The sequence below is a fragment of the Bombina bombina genome, chromosome 2 (assembly GCF_027579735.1).
Source record: "Bombina bombina isolate aBomBom1 chromosome 2, aBomBom1.pri, whole genome shotgun sequence".
Lineage (NCBI taxonomy): Eukaryota > Metazoa > Chordata > Amphibia > Anura > Bombinatoridae > Bombina > Bombina bombina.
In genome coordinates this window covers 620,818,331-620,833,665 of record NC_069500.1, presented here as the reverse complement: position 1 = coordinate 620,833,665, position 15,335 = coordinate 620,818,331, and the positions used below count along the sequence as shown (strand labels likewise).

Genomic DNA, 15,335 nt, shown 5'->3' with positions numbered 1-15,335 from the left:
TTATTTCCCCCTGTTCAATAACCCCCATAAGGAGATAGTATCCCGTGATTCTATACAGATAAAAGGAGTCACACTGTGACCCTGTCTTCATGCGTTATCATACATGTATAAAATATGAAACGATCTTACCAGAATCAACGCCGTGGAACAGGAACATGGCCCTTCAAGTGTGACAGATAGTAGCATCGCTTCTGACATGGACTTGAGTGAAGAAAGCAGGCAGCGAAACTCGTCAACGCTGATTGCCAAGGAGCTGTTAATATGAGTCGGAATGGTTTTGCAGAAAGAGTCTCCCTGCATCTCCAGACTCTAACTTTCATCCATGCTCTCACTGAAAGGCTGACAGGACTACTTAAAACTCCAGTCCCATCTCGAAGAGTACTACCCTCCATAAGAGACTACTCCAAAATCTTCTAACACTTCTCTACCAAACATCTGAGACGAAAGGCAAAGAATGAATGGGGTTATGAGGAAGTGGGGGCGGTATTTAAGCCTTTGGCTGGGTGTCTTTGCCTCCTCCTGGTGGCCAGGTTCAGTATTTCCCAAAAGTAAGGAATGCAGCTGTGGACTCTTCCCATATTAAGATGGAAATAATCCCCCCCCCCCAACACACAATTTTATGATATAGTTTGATTTTAACAGTATTTCTACCCTTAAAGGGACACTGAACCCATTTTTTTTCTTTTATGATTCAGATAGAAAGGTGCTTGATATACGTCACCGCTGTGACATTGGCAGGAAAATCTCTTGATCAGTCACTGACTCCTGATTATCAGAAAGTACTTCAACTTCAGAAGATGGATCTGAAATTAACTGTTTAGCTCAGCTGATCGTGAGCAAATCAGAATGGTTAAATAAACTGTAGATTGGTTTTTCAGAGAATCTTTTGTGCCGAGACTGCTGGAGCTTCCTGAGGCTCAGATGTATATATACGTCTTGCAGTACGATGAGTAAAGTACCACAGGACGTATATATACACGTCAGATTGGGTGAAGGGGTTAAAGTCTCTTTAAAGTGGGATGTGAATACCTAGGACATTTTTAGGTAAAAACAAAATTTATGCTTACCTGATAAATTTCTTTCTTTTGTGGTGTATCCAGTCCACGGGTTCATCCAATACTTGTGGGATATTCTCCTTCCCAACAGGAAGTTGAAAGAGGACACCCAAAGCAGAGCTGTCTATATAGCTCCTCCCCTAACCCCCACCTCCAGTCATTCGACCGAAGACAAGTAAGAAAAAGGAGAAACTATAGGGTGCAGTGGTGACTGTAGTTTTAAAAATAAAAACACCTGCCTTAAAGTGACAGGGCGGGCCGTGGACTGGATACACCACAAGAGAAAGAAATTTTTCAGGTAAGCATAAATTTTGTTTTCTCTTGTAAGGTGTATCCAGTCCACGGGTTCATCCATTATTTGTGGGATACCAATACAAAAGCTTTAGGACACGGATGAAGGGAGGGACAAGGCAGGAACTTAAATGGAAGGCACCACTGCCTGTAAGACCTTTCTCCCAAAAATAGCCTCCGAGGAAGCAAAAGTATAAAATTTGTAGAATTTAGAAAAAGTATGAAGCGAAGACCAAGTCGCCGCCTTACAAATCTGTTCAACAGAGGCCTCATGTTTAAAAGCCCATGTGGAAGCTACCACTCTAGTAGAATGAGCTGTAATTCTTTCAGGAGGCTGCTGGCCAGCAGTCTCATAAGCTAAACGGATTATGCTTCTCAGCCAAAAAGAAAGAGAAGTTGCCGAAGCCTTTTGGCCTCTCCTCTTTCCAGAATACTGACGAAAATCCTTAGTAGCTTGCAAATAAAACTTTAAAGCACGAACCACGTCAAGATTGTGTAACAGACGTTCCTTCTTTGAAGGAGGATTAGGACACAGTGACGGAACAACAATTTCCTGATTGATATTCTTATTAGATACCACCTTAGGAAGAAACCCAGGTTTGGTATGCAAAACTACCTTATCTGCATGGAAGATCAGATAAGGGGAATCACACTGTAAGGCAGATAACTCTGAAACTCTTCGAGCTGAAGAGATAGCTACTAGGAACAGAACTTTCCAAGATAAAAGCTTGATATCTATGGAATGCAAAGGTTCAAACGGAACCCCTTGAAGAACTTTAAGAACTAAATTTAAACTCCATGGCGGAGCAACAGGTTTAAACACAGGCCTGATTCTAACCAAAGCCTGACAAAACGCCTGAACGTCTGGAACATCAGCCAGACGCTTGTGCAAAAGAATAGACAGAGCAGAAATCTGTCCCTTTAAGGAACTAGCCGATAATCCCTTTTCCAATCCTTCTTGGAGAAAAGATAATATCCTAGGAATACTGACCTTACTCCACGAGTAACCCTTGGATTCACACCAATGAAGATATTTACACCATATCTTATGATAGATTTTCCTGGTGACAGGCTTTCGAGCCTGAATCAAGGTATCAATGACCGACTCGGAGAAACCACGTTTTGATAAAATCAAGCGTTCAATCTCCAAGCAGTCAGACGCAGAGAAATAAGATTTTGATGTTTGAATGGACCTTGGAGTAGAAGGTCCTGCCTCAGCGGTAGAGTCCATGGTGGAAAGGATGACATGTCCACCAGATCTGCATACCAAGTCCTGCGTGGCCACGCAGGTGCTATCAAAATCACTGAAACTCTCTCCTGCTTGATCTTGGCAATCAGACGAGGGAGGAGAGGAAATGGTGGAAACACATAAGCCAGGCTGAAGGACCAGGGCACTGCTAGAGCATCTATCAGCGTTGCCTGGGGATCCCTTGACCTGGACCCGTAACGAGGAAGCTTGGTGTTTTGACGAGACGCCATCAGATTAAATTCTGGTTTGCCCCATAGTTGAATCAGCTGGGCAAATACCTCCGGATGGAGCTCCCACTCCTCCGGATGAAAGGTCTGCCAACTTAGAAAGTCCGCCTCCCAGTTCTCTACTCCTGGGATATGGATAGCTGAGAGATGGCAAGAGTGAACCTCTGCCCAAAGAATTATCTTGGAAACCTCCATCATTGCCAGGGGACTCCTTGTTCCCCCCTGATGGTTGATATAGGCTACAGTCGTGATATTGTCAGAATGAAATCTGATGAATCTGACCGCAGCTAGTTGAGGCCAAGCCTGAAGAGCATTGAATATCGCTCTTAGCTCCAGAATGTTTATCGGAAGGAGGGCCTCCTCCCGAGTCCACAAACCCTGAGCCTTCAGGGAATTCCAGACTGCGCCCTAGCCCAGAAGGCTGGCATCTGTCGTCACTATAGTCCACTCTGACCTGCGGAAACTCATTACCCTGGACAGATGGACCCGAGATAACCACCAGAGACGAGAATCCCTGGTCTCTTGATCCAGATTTAACAGAGGAGACAAATCTGTGTAGTCCCCATCCCACTGATTGAGCATGCAAAGTTGCAGTGGTCTGAGATGTAGGCGGGCAAACGGAACTATGTCCATTGCCGCTACCATCAGGCCGATCATTTCCATACACTGAGCCACTGACGGCCGAGAAGTGGAATGAAGAGCACGGCAAGAAATTAGAAGCTTTGATATCCTGACCTCTGTCAGAAAAATTTTCATTTCTACTGAATCTATCAGAGTTCCTAGGAAGGAAACTCTTGTGAGAGGGGAGAGTGAACTCTTTTCTCTGTTCACCTTCCACCCGTGAGACCTCAGAAAGGCAAGAACAATGTCCGTATGGGACTTGGCGATTTGAAAAGTCGACGCCTGGATCAGGATGTCGTCTAGGTAAGGAGCCACCGCTATGCCCCGCGGCCTTAGAACCGCCAGTAGAGACCCTAGAACCTTCGTAAAGATTCTTGGCGCCGTGGCTAATCCGAAGGGAAGAGCTACAAACTGGTAATGCCTGTCTAGGAAGGAGAACCTGAGGAACTGATGATGATCTCTGTGAATCGGAATGTGGAGATAAGCATCCTTTAAGTCCACGGTAGTCATATATTGACCCTCCTGGATCATAGGGAGGATGGTTCGGATTGTCTCCATCTTGAAAAATGGGACCCTGAGAAATTTGTTTAGGATCTTGAGATCCAAGATTGGTCTGAATGTTCCCTCTTTTTTGGGAACTATAAACAGGTTTGAATAGAAAGCCTGCCCCTGTTCCTCCCTTGGAACTGGGTGGATCACTCCCATAACCAGTAGGTCTTGAACGCAACGTAAGAATGCCTCTCTATCTGGTTTGCAGATAGTTGTGAGAGGTGAAATCTCCCCTTTGGAGATGAACCTTTGAATTCCAGAAGATATCCCTGGGAAACAATCTCTAGTGCCCAGGGATCATGGACGTCTCTTGCCCAAGCCTGAGCGAAGAGAGAAAGTCTGCCCCCTACTAGATCCGGTCCCGGATCGGGGGCTACTCCTTCATGCTGTCTTAGAGGAAGCAGCAGGTTTTTTGGCCTGCTTCCCCTTGTTCCAAGCCTGGTTAGGTCTCCAGACTGGTTTGGACTGGGCGGAATTTCCCTCTTGTTTTGCATTAGAGGAAGCTGAAGCTGCGCCACTCTTGAAGTTTCGAAAGGAACAAAAATTATTCTGTTTGGTCCTTAACTTATTGGACCTATCCTGAGGAAGGGCGTGACCTTTTCCTCCAGTAATATCAGAAATGATCTCCTTCAGACCAGGCCCGAATAGGGTCCGTCCTTTGAAGGGGATGTTAAGAAGCTTAGACTTTGAAGTAACGTCTGCTGACCAGGACTTAAGCCATAGCGCCCTAAGCGCCAGAATGACAAAACCTGAATTCTTAGCCGTTAGCTTGGTTAAATGAAAAACGGCGTCAGAGATAAAGGAATTAGCTAACTTAAGAGCTTTAATCCTGTCTCAAATATCATCTAACGGGGTCTCCACCTGTAGAGCCTCCTCAAGAGACTCTAACCAAAAAGTCGCTGCAGCAGTAACTGGGGCAATGCATGCAAGAGGCTGGAGAATAAAACCTTGATGTATAAAAATTTTCTTAAGGAGACCCTCCAATTTTTTATCCATAGGATCTAGGAAAGCACAACTTAGCTTAGCTAGGGTAGAGACTGCTCCCTCCACCTTAGGGACCGTCTGCCACGAGTCCCGTATGGCGGCATCTATGGGAAACTTCTTTTTAAAAGCAGGAGGCGGGAGAGAACGGCACACCTGGTCTATCCCATTCCTTAGTAATAATTTCCGAAAACCTCTTAGGGACTGGAAAAACATCAGTGTAAACAGGCACTGCAAAGTATTTGTCCATCTTACACAATTTATCTGGAACTACAATGGGTTCACAGTCATCCAGAGTCGTTAAAACCTCCCTAAGCAATAAGGGGAGGTGTTCGAGCTTAAATTTAAACGCTGCCATTTCAGAATCAGACTGAAGCAACGCCTTCCCTGAATCTGAAATGTCATCCACAGATAGAAGCTCTCTTGCCTCGGCTTCTGAGTATTGTGAGTATATATCGAACACAGGTATTAAAGCGTCAGAAAGCTCTGTATTTGTTCTAGCCCCAGAGCTGTCTCGCTTTCCTTGTAACCCTGGCAGTTTGGACAATACCTCTGAAAGGGTAGCATTCATAACTGCCGCCATGTCCTGTAAGGTAAAAGAATTAGACGCGCTAGATGTACTTGGCGTCACTTGAGCGGGAGTTATAGGTTCTGACACATGGGGAGAGCTAGATGGCATAATCTCCCTTTTTTCAGTCAGAGAATCCTCTGGAGATGAATCTTTAAGCGCCATAATATGGTCTTTATAGTTTATAGAAATTTCAGTACATTTGGTACACATTCTAAGAGGGGGTTCCACAATGGCTTCCAAACATATTGAAAAAGGAGTTTCCTCTATGTCAGACATGTTTAACAGACTAGTAATGAGACAAGCAAGCTTGGAAAACACTTTAATAAATGTGAAACAGCAATTAAACAAAAACGTTACTGTGCCTTTAAGAGAAAAAAACTAGCACTTAAACTGCAAAACAGTGTAAAAATATAGTAAAATTTTCGAAATTTTTACAGTGTATGTAAGGGACTAAAGCAACATTGCACCCACTTGCAAATGGATGATTAACCCCTTAGCCCCCAAACCGGATTTAAAAAAACGTCAACCACCGGTAAAAGACAGTTAAGCACCTTGCCACAGCTCTGCTGAGGCTCCTACCTGCCCTCAATACGATTTAGGGAAGAAATAAACCCTCTATAATGGTCCTCAGATGCCAGAGGATTCCTCTAGGGAAGCTGGATGTCTCAGTCTGAAGGAAACTGCGCATCTAGAGCGTGAAAATAGGCCCCTCCCACCATATACTGGATGTCAGAGGGGCCTTAAGAAAATACTCCTAGGAGTATCTAACTAGCCATGTGGAAAACTAGGCCCCAAGAAAAGACTTATCTCCCTCAGAGAAAAAACGTCCTATTTATGAAACATGAAAACGTTTTGTCACTACGTAATATGAGTATTACCCTGTTTTGTAAGCATGATCCCAGTCGTTGTTAAATCACTGCATCTAGCTTACCTCAAATACACAAGGCTCTGTCAGCATTTTCTAGAACTTTTATTCATCTCTCTAGAAATAAAAATACTGAACATACCTCAAAGCAGGTAATCTGCAGACCGTTCCCCCAACTGAAGTTTTCCCATACTCTTCAGTTATGTGTGAGAACAGCAATGGACCTTAGTTACAAACAAATCATCAACCTCCAGGCAGAACTCTTCTTCTAATTTCTGCCTGAGAGTAAAACAGTACAGCGCCGGTACCGTTTAAAAATAACAAACTCTTGATTGAAGGTAAAACTACACTAAGTCACCACATATCTCTTGATACTGCCTATCTTGTCGAGAGTTGCAAGAGAATGACTGGAGGTGGGGGTTAGGGGAGGAGCTATATAGACAGCTCTGCTGTGGGTGTCCTCTTGCAACTTCCTGTTGGGAAGGAGAATATCCCACAAGTAATGGATGAACCCGTGGACTGGATACACCTTACAAGAGAAATATATTATTTTTTTACATAGAGGTGTTCAGGTGATGTTTCCTAGTCAGCTTTTTACAGCGTCACTTTCAACTGCTTGAACATTTGGGTATCATGTCCCTTTAAGGTAGCAAAGTCAAAGAATAAAATGGGGGAAGCAAAGCATGAGTAAGGAAAAGACCCTTATAGAGAATACACACCATAGTATAACAATAATCAACTGATTGGGAGTAATTGTGTCACTGCCCCATACTCCATTCTCCCCTCTGTCTCTCAGATTTAGCTCTCTGAGGGGGAACATGGGCATCAGATCAGTCTGAGGACACCGCTCAAAAAAAATATGGAGCACCTAAATTCTTCACATACCTCCTGGGAGGCAAAGACTAGCATAACAGTGAGGTGGGATGGATGAAGTGCTTCTTGAAAGTTTTTTGGGAATCTTTGCTTTCTCCTAGTGGCCAGTAGTTGAATCCCAAGAGTAATGGATCCTGGACTCTCACCACCTTATGAAACAAAATAATTGGCTCAAGGTTTGAATTGTTCTCCAATCAGCGCTCTCCCCGTATAGAACTTTTTTGTAGCTAGAGCGCTGATTGGAGAACAATACAAACCTTTATCTCACCGAAACATTGACTTTTGAACTGGGCAGCAGAGCATGAGGGATTTGAATTTGATATCTATATTGAAAAGTAAGTTATAGTGCATCTTCATTACAACTGATGAATTTAAACTCCATCTAAAATATCACTAACAGTAAGGATATGATTTTAAAAAGGAGAGAGTTTACCATCACTTTAAGAGTTTTCTATTTAAAGTGAAAGTTAATCCTAGTGTTTCACAAACGCTAGGATTGACTATTGAAACAAATAAAGGGGACTTTCATTCATGAAGTATTAGATACTTCATGTAGAAAGCTCCTTTATTTGTTTCAACCGATCGGCAATTTGAGCTGCTAACATATGCCATGGCAAAAAAATGTTTTCCTAAGAGGTGATGTTTTTACCTCTTAGCCAATAGCAGTGCGGTAAATCCGGCTCCCATGGGCGCCAATCCAGATTTACCGCACTGCTATTGGCTAATAGGTGAAAACGTCACCTCTTAGCAAAAATTCTTTTTTAGCCGTGGGCTTTGTTAGCAGCTCAAATTGCCGACCGGTTGAAACAAATAAAGGAGCTTTCTACATGAAGTATCTTATACTTCATGAATCAAAGTCCCCTTTATTTGTTTCAATAGTCAATCCTAGCATTTGTGAAACACTAGGATTAACTGCCACTTTAAGATACATCATAGCGCAAGGGTACTCATCCTGAAATAAGGATCTGTCTTTAATTATGTAGCATAGGCTGTATATATATTCATGACCTCAATTTTAATTCTTTGGGGTAAGTTAGAGACATGAAACCCAAAATATTGCTTTCATGATTCAGATAGAAAATATAATACAATTTTAATAAGCTGTCTAATTTACTTCTGTTATTTAATTTGCTTCATTCTCTTTATATCCCTTGTTGAAGCAGCAGCAATGCATTACTGGGAGCATTGGGAGAACTAATAACATAATACATATAAGTGCAGCCACCAATCAGCAGCTCTTGTTCAAGAGAACAAAACAATTTAGTAAATTTGAAATCACATGCTTATCTGAATCATAAAGGGAAATTTTGGGGTTTTATGTCCCTTTAATTCCATTAATCCATTCACAATGTCATCCTCTCCCAGAAGATTAAATTTGGACAATTTTCTATACAGAGAGAAAAAGACCTTAATCCTGTTTCTCTGCAAATATATGTACACAGAATCAACCCCTAACTAAGTTTCAAGAAGTTCAAGGAATAGAAGATAGTTTGGAGTTGAATACATCTGCACAAGGAGCGAAGTGTGAGGAGGGAGGGGCAATCAGTAAACATGAAAGTTATTGGTTTTAGTTAAATAAATTAATTTATATTGTTATTAAGGTAATGTTCATTTTTATTACTTTTCTCCTTCCATTAAAGTAAATCAGAAAAGTTGACCAAACATGAATATTAAATTGGAGATAGTTTAACTCACAATAATTTCTTACTTGTATATCTATTTCTAATGATATAAAACCAAACTTGCAATTTTCTGATATAGCTGTGAAAACTAATCTGAAAAGTAATTCTAAAAATAAATTCTTTATCTGGTTGTAAATATTAAAGTTGTTATCATTAATATTATAACAACCAGCAAGACGGTATATAAATATATTACTTACTAACTCATGATTTAAACATTTAATTAAATATATTTAAATCAAATCCACTCTGATAACATCTGTGTAATTTCTATATCCATATATAAAGTCACAAATAGAAGGAAATCATTAACTAAAATGTTATTAAAATGCCATTCCTCGGGTTACATAAAAATGTAACTACTTTCAGATCCCCTTCAATACTTTCATATTGTATGCATATGAACAAACCACTAGAGAATGATGTAAACATATTGTTTCAGGTTGACTTATATATCCCCCGATACTTACAAGTTTACGCTGATAGGGCTTAGTATCTTTTTCCCTTATTTGCGGACCTGAGCGATCCCTCTGCAGCATTATCAACTGCCCTGCCAGATTTATCATAATGCTTTCTGCATCACATGCCTGAAATAGACAATACAAAAACAAAAAACACCTTTACAATGGTTATAAATAGTTAGTGTTTGCCTCTATAGGATTGTGGTGAACTTTTAATCGTTTCTTTGTTGAGCTACAGTTACAAGACCCTAAACAACTCGCCATCAAGATGAACATTACCTGTTGGGGCATTTTGAGAGAGATGCCAGTCTCTGTCCTCACTGATGTCAGTGTGACGGACACCACAAGGGAAGGGTGAGGAATGTAACGTGACATAGACACTTCCTGAAGGACTTGTAAAGATGCAGAAGGGTTGGGCCTGCAAAGAGAAGGAAATGATTGGTTATCTTTTATTATGTGTGGTCTCTATGCTTTGCACCTGATGAGAACAATTCCATTTAAGTTAGTAAATCTACTAACAGCTAGAAAAAGGCTACCAATAAGCACTAGGGGTAGATACAAAACTTATTCACGGATGTATTTGTAAAGATCACTTTTTGACTCCTATTCTCAAGAAAAACAGAATTTATGTTTACCTGATAAATTACTTTCTCCAACGGTGTGTCCGGTCCACGGCGTCATCCTTACTTGTGGGATATTCTCTTCCCCAACAGGAAATGGCAAAGAGCCCAGCAAAGCTGGTCACATGATCCCTCCTAGGCTCCGCCTTCCCCAGTCATTCGACCGACGTAAAGGAGGAATATTTGCATAGGAGAAATCATATGATACCGTGGTGGCTGTAGTTAGAGAAAATAAATCATCAGACCTGATTAAAAAACCAGGGCGGGCCGTGGACCGGACACACCGTTGGAGAAAGTAATTTATCAGGTAAACATAAATTCTGTTTTCTCCAACATAGGTGTGTCCGGTCCACGGCGTCATCCTTACTTGTGGGAACCAATACCAAAGCTTTAGGACACGGATGATGGGAGGGAGCAAATCAGGTCACCTAGATGGAAGGCACCACGGCTTGCAAAACCTTTCTCCCAAAAATAGCCTCAGAAGAAGCAAAAGTATCAAATTTGTAAAATTTGGTAAAAGTGTGCAGTGAAGACCAAGTCGCTGCCTTACATATCTGATCAACAGAAGCCTCGTTCTTGAAGGCCCATGTGGAAGCCACAGCCCTAGTGGAATGAGCTGTGATTCTTTCAGGAGGCTGCCGTCCGGCAGTCTCATAAGCCAATCTGATGATGCTTTTAAGCCAAAAAGAGAGAGAGGTAGAAGTTGCTTTTTGACCTCTCCTTTTACCAGAATAAACAACAAACAAGGAAGATGTTTGTCTGAAATCCTTTGTAGCCTCTAAATAGAACTTTAGAGCACGAACTACATCCAAATTGTGCAACAAACGTTCCTTCTTTGAAACTGGATTCGGACACAAAGAAGGCACAACTATCTCCTGGTTAATATTTTTGTTAGAAACAACTTTCGGAAGAAAACCAGGTTTAGTACGCAAAACCACCTTATCTGCATGGAACACCAGATAAGGAGGAGAACACTGCAGAGCAGATAACTCTGAAACTCTTCTAGCAGAAGAAATTGCAACCAAAAACAAAACTTTCCAAGATAATAACTTGATATCTACGGAATGTAAGGGTTCAAACGGAACCCCTTGAAGAACTGAAAGAACTAAATTGAGACTCCAAGGAGGAGTCAAAGGTTTGTAGACAGGCTTGATTCTAACCAGAGCCTGAACAAAAGCCTGAACATCTGGCACAGCCGCCAGCTTCTTGTGAAGTAAAACAGATAAAGCAGAAATCTGTCCCTTCAAAGAACTTGCAGATAATCCTTTCTCCAAACCCTCTTGTAGAAAGGATAGAATCTTAGGAATTTTTACCCTGTTCCATGGGAATCCTTTTGATTCGCACCAACAGATATATTTTTTCCATATTTTATGGTAAATTTTTCTAGTTACAGGCTTTCTAGCCTGAATAAGAGTATCAATGACAGAATCTGAGAACCCACGCTTTGATAAAATCAAGCGTTCAATCTCCAAGCAGTCAGTTGGAGTGATGCCAGATTCGGATGTTCGAACGGACCTTGAACAAGAAGGTCCCGTCTCAACGGTAGCTTCCATGGTGGAGCCGATGACATATTCACCAGGTCTGCATACCAAGTTCTGCGTGGCCACGCAGGAGCTATCAAGATCACCGAAGCCCTCTCCTGATTGATCCTGGCTACCAGCCTGGGAATGAGAGGAAACGGTGGGAATACATAAGCTAGGTTGAAGGTCCAGGGCGCTACTAGTGCATCTACTAGAGTCGCCTTGGGATCCCTGGATCTGGACCCGTAGCAAGGAACCTTGAAGTTCTGACGAGACGCCATCAGATCCATGTCTGGAAAGCCCCATAATTGAGTTATTTGGGCAAAGATTTCCGGATGGAGTTCCCACTCCCCCGGATGAAATGTCTGACGACTCAGAAAATCCGCTTCCCAATTTTCCACTCCTGGGATGTGGATTGCAGACAAGTGGCAGGAGTGAAGCTCCGCCCATTGAATTACTTTGGTCACTTCTTCCATCGCCAGGGAACTCCTTGTTCCCCCCTGATGGTTGATATATGCAACAGTCGTCATGTTGTCGGATTGAAACCTTATGAATTTGGCCTTTGCTAGTTGAGGCCAAGCCTTGAGAGCATTGAATATCGCTCTCAGTTCCAGAATGTTTATCGGGAGAAGAGATTCTTCCCGAGACCATAGACCCTGAGCTTTCAGGTGTTTCCAGACCGCGCCCCAGCCCACCAGGCTGGCGTCGGTCGTTACAATGACCCACTCTGGTCTTCTGAAGCTCATCCCTTGGGACAGGTTGTCCAGGGTCAGCCACCAACGGAGTGAATCTCTGGTCCTCTGATCTACTTGGATCGTCGGGGACAAATCTGTATAATCCCCATTCCACTGTCTGAGCATGCACAGTTGTAATGGTCTTAGATGAATTCGCGCAAAAGGAACTATGTCCATTGCCGCAACCATCAAACCTATTACTTCCATGCACTGCGCTATGGAAGGAAGAAGAACAGAATGAAGTACTTGACAAGAGCTTAGAAGTTTTGATTTTCTGGCTTCTGTCAGAAAAATCTTCATTTCCAAGGAGTCTATTATTGTTCCCAAGAAGGGAACTCTTGTTGACGGGAATAGAGAACTTTTTTCTACGTTCACTTTCCACCCGTGAGATCTGAGAAAGGCTAGGACAATGTCCGTATGAGCCTTTGCTTGAGGTAGAGACGACGCTTGAATCAGTATGTCGTCCAAGTAGGGTACTACTGCAATGCCCCTTGGCCTTAGCTGCTTGTCCAGAAAGGCGAATCTTAGGAACCGATGATGTTCCTTGTGGATAGGAATATGTAGATACGCATCCTTTAAATCCACCGTGGTCATGAATTGACCTTCCTGGATGGTAGGAAGAATTGTCCGAATGGTTTCCATCTTGAACGATGGGACCTTGAGAAATTTGTTTAGGATCTTGAGATCCAAAATTGGCCTGAATGTTCCCTCTTTTTTGGGAACTATGAACAGATTGGAGTAAAACCCCATCCCTTGTTCTCCTAATGGAACAGGATGAATCACTCCCATTTTTAACAGGTCTTCTACACAATGTAAGAATGCCTGTCTTTTTATTTGGTATGAAGACAATTGAGACCTGTGGAACCTTCCCCTTGGGGGTAGTTCCTTGAATTCCAGGAGATAACCTTGAGAAACTATTTCTAGCGCCCAAGGATCCTGAACATCTCTTGCCCAAGCCTGAGCGAAGAGAGTCTGCCACCCACCAGATCCGGTCCCGGATCGGGGGCCAGCATCTCATGCTGTCTTGGTAGCGGTAGCGGGCTTTTTGGCCTGCTTACCTTTGTTCCAGCCTTGCATCGGTCTCCAGGCTGGCTTGGTTTGAGAAGAATTACCCTCTTGCTTAGAGGATGTAGAATTTGAGGCTGGTCCGTTTCTGCGAAAGGGACGAAAATTTGTTTTATTTTTAGCCTTAAAAGACCTATCCTGAGGAAGGGCGTGGCCCTTTCCCCCAGTGATGTCTGAAATAATCTCTTTCAAGTCAGGGCCAAACAGCGTTTTCCCCTTGAAAGGGATGTTAAGCAATCTATTCTTGGAGGACACATCCGCTGACCAAGACTTCAGCCAAAGCGCTCTGCGCGCCACAATAGCAAAACATGAATTTTTCGCCGCTAATCTAGCTAATTGCAAAGTGGCGTCTAAGGTAAAAGAGTTAGCCAACTTAAGTGCTTGAACTCTATCCATAACCTCCTCATAAGAGGATGCTTGATTGAGCGACTTTTCTAGTTCCTCGAACCAGAAACACGCTGCTGTAGTGACAGGAACAATGCATGAAATTGGTTGTAGAAGGTAACCTTGCTGAACAAACATCTTTTTAAGCAAACCCTCTAATTTTTTATCCATAGGATCTTTAAAAGCACAACTATCTTCTATAGGGATAGTGGTGCGTTTGTTTAGAGTAGAAACCGCCCCCTCGACCTTGGGGACTGTCTGCCATAAGTCCTTCCTGGGGTCGACCATAGGAAATAATTTCTTAAATATAGGGGGAGGGACAAAAGGTATACCGGGCCTTTCCCATTCTTTATTTACAATGTCCGCCACTCGGTTGGGTATAGGAAAAGCTTCGGGGGGCACCGGGACCTCTAGGAACCTGTCCATCTTACATAATTTCTCTGGAATGACCAAATTGTCACAATCATCCAGAGTAGATAACACCTCCTTAAGCAGAGCGCGGAGATGTTCCAATTTAAATTTAAATGTAATAACGTCAGGTTCAGCTTGTTGAGAAATTTTTCCTGAATCTGAAATTTCTCCCTCAGACAAAACCTCCCTAGCCCCTTCAGACTGGTGTAAGGGCATGTCAGAACCATTATCATCAGCGTCCTCATGCTCTTCAGTATCTAAAACAGAGCAGTCGCGCTTTCGCTGATAAGTGGGCATTTTGGCTAAAATGTTTTTAATAGAATTATCCATTACAGCCGTTAATTGTTGCATAGTAAGGAGGATTGGCGCACTAGATGCACTAGGGGCCTCCTGAGTGGGCAAGACTGGTGTAGACATAGAAGGGGATGATGCAGTACCATGCTTACTCCCCTCACTTAAGGAATCATTTTGGGCAACATTATTATCAGTGGCATCATTGTCCCTACTTTGTTTGTCACATACATCACATATATTTAAATGGATAGGAACCTTGGCTTCCGAACATACAGAACATCGTCTATCTGATAGTTCAGACATGTTAATAGGCATAAACTTGATAACAAAGCACAAAAAACGTTTTAAAATAAAACCGTTACTGTCTCTTTAAATTTTAAACTGAACACACTTTTTTACTGAATATACGCAAAAGTATGAAGGAAATGTTCAAAATTCACCAAAATTTCACCACAGTGTCATAAAGCCTTAAAAGTATTGCACACCAATTTTTACATTTAACCCCTATACAGTCCCTGGTATCTGCTTTGCTGAGACCCAACCAAGCCCAGAGGGGAATACGATACCAAATGACGCCTTCAATAAGCTTTTTCAGTGGATCTGAGCTCCTCACACATGCATCTGCATGCCTTGCTTCTCAAAAACAACTGCGCATTAATGGCGCGAAAATGAGGCTCTGCCTATGACTAGAAAAGGCCCCCAGTGAAAAAGGTGTCCAATACAGTGCCTGTCCGTTTTTTTTAACAAAATTGCCAAGATTAAAATAACTCTCCAAAGTTATAAACCATTAAATATGCTTATATAGTAATCGTTTTGGCCCAGAAAAATGTCTACCAGTCTTTAAAGCCCTTGTGAAGCCCTTTTATTCTTATATTGAAAATT

The 15,335-nt window shown here is 42.4% G+C and overlaps 1 protein-coding gene across 2 annotated transcripts in view; it reads right to left on the bottom strand.

The window, feature by feature from the left end:
• RIC1 (RIC1 homolog, RAB6A GEF complex partner 1) overlaps positions 1–15,335 on the bottom strand; it is a 514,431-nt gene that overhangs the window by 30,864 nt on the left and 468,232 nt on the right. For both annotated transcript variants that reach the window (XM_053702556.1, XM_053702557.1), the window contains exons 17-18: positions 9,705–9,843; positions 9,435–9,551 (exon numbers count right to left, since the gene is read on the bottom strand). In XM_053702556.1, the coding sequence (XP_053558531.1) occupies positions 9,435–9,551; positions 9,705–9,843 (256 nt within the window). The remainder of the gene's footprint in view (positions 1–9,434; positions 9,552–9,704; positions 9,844–15,335) is intronic.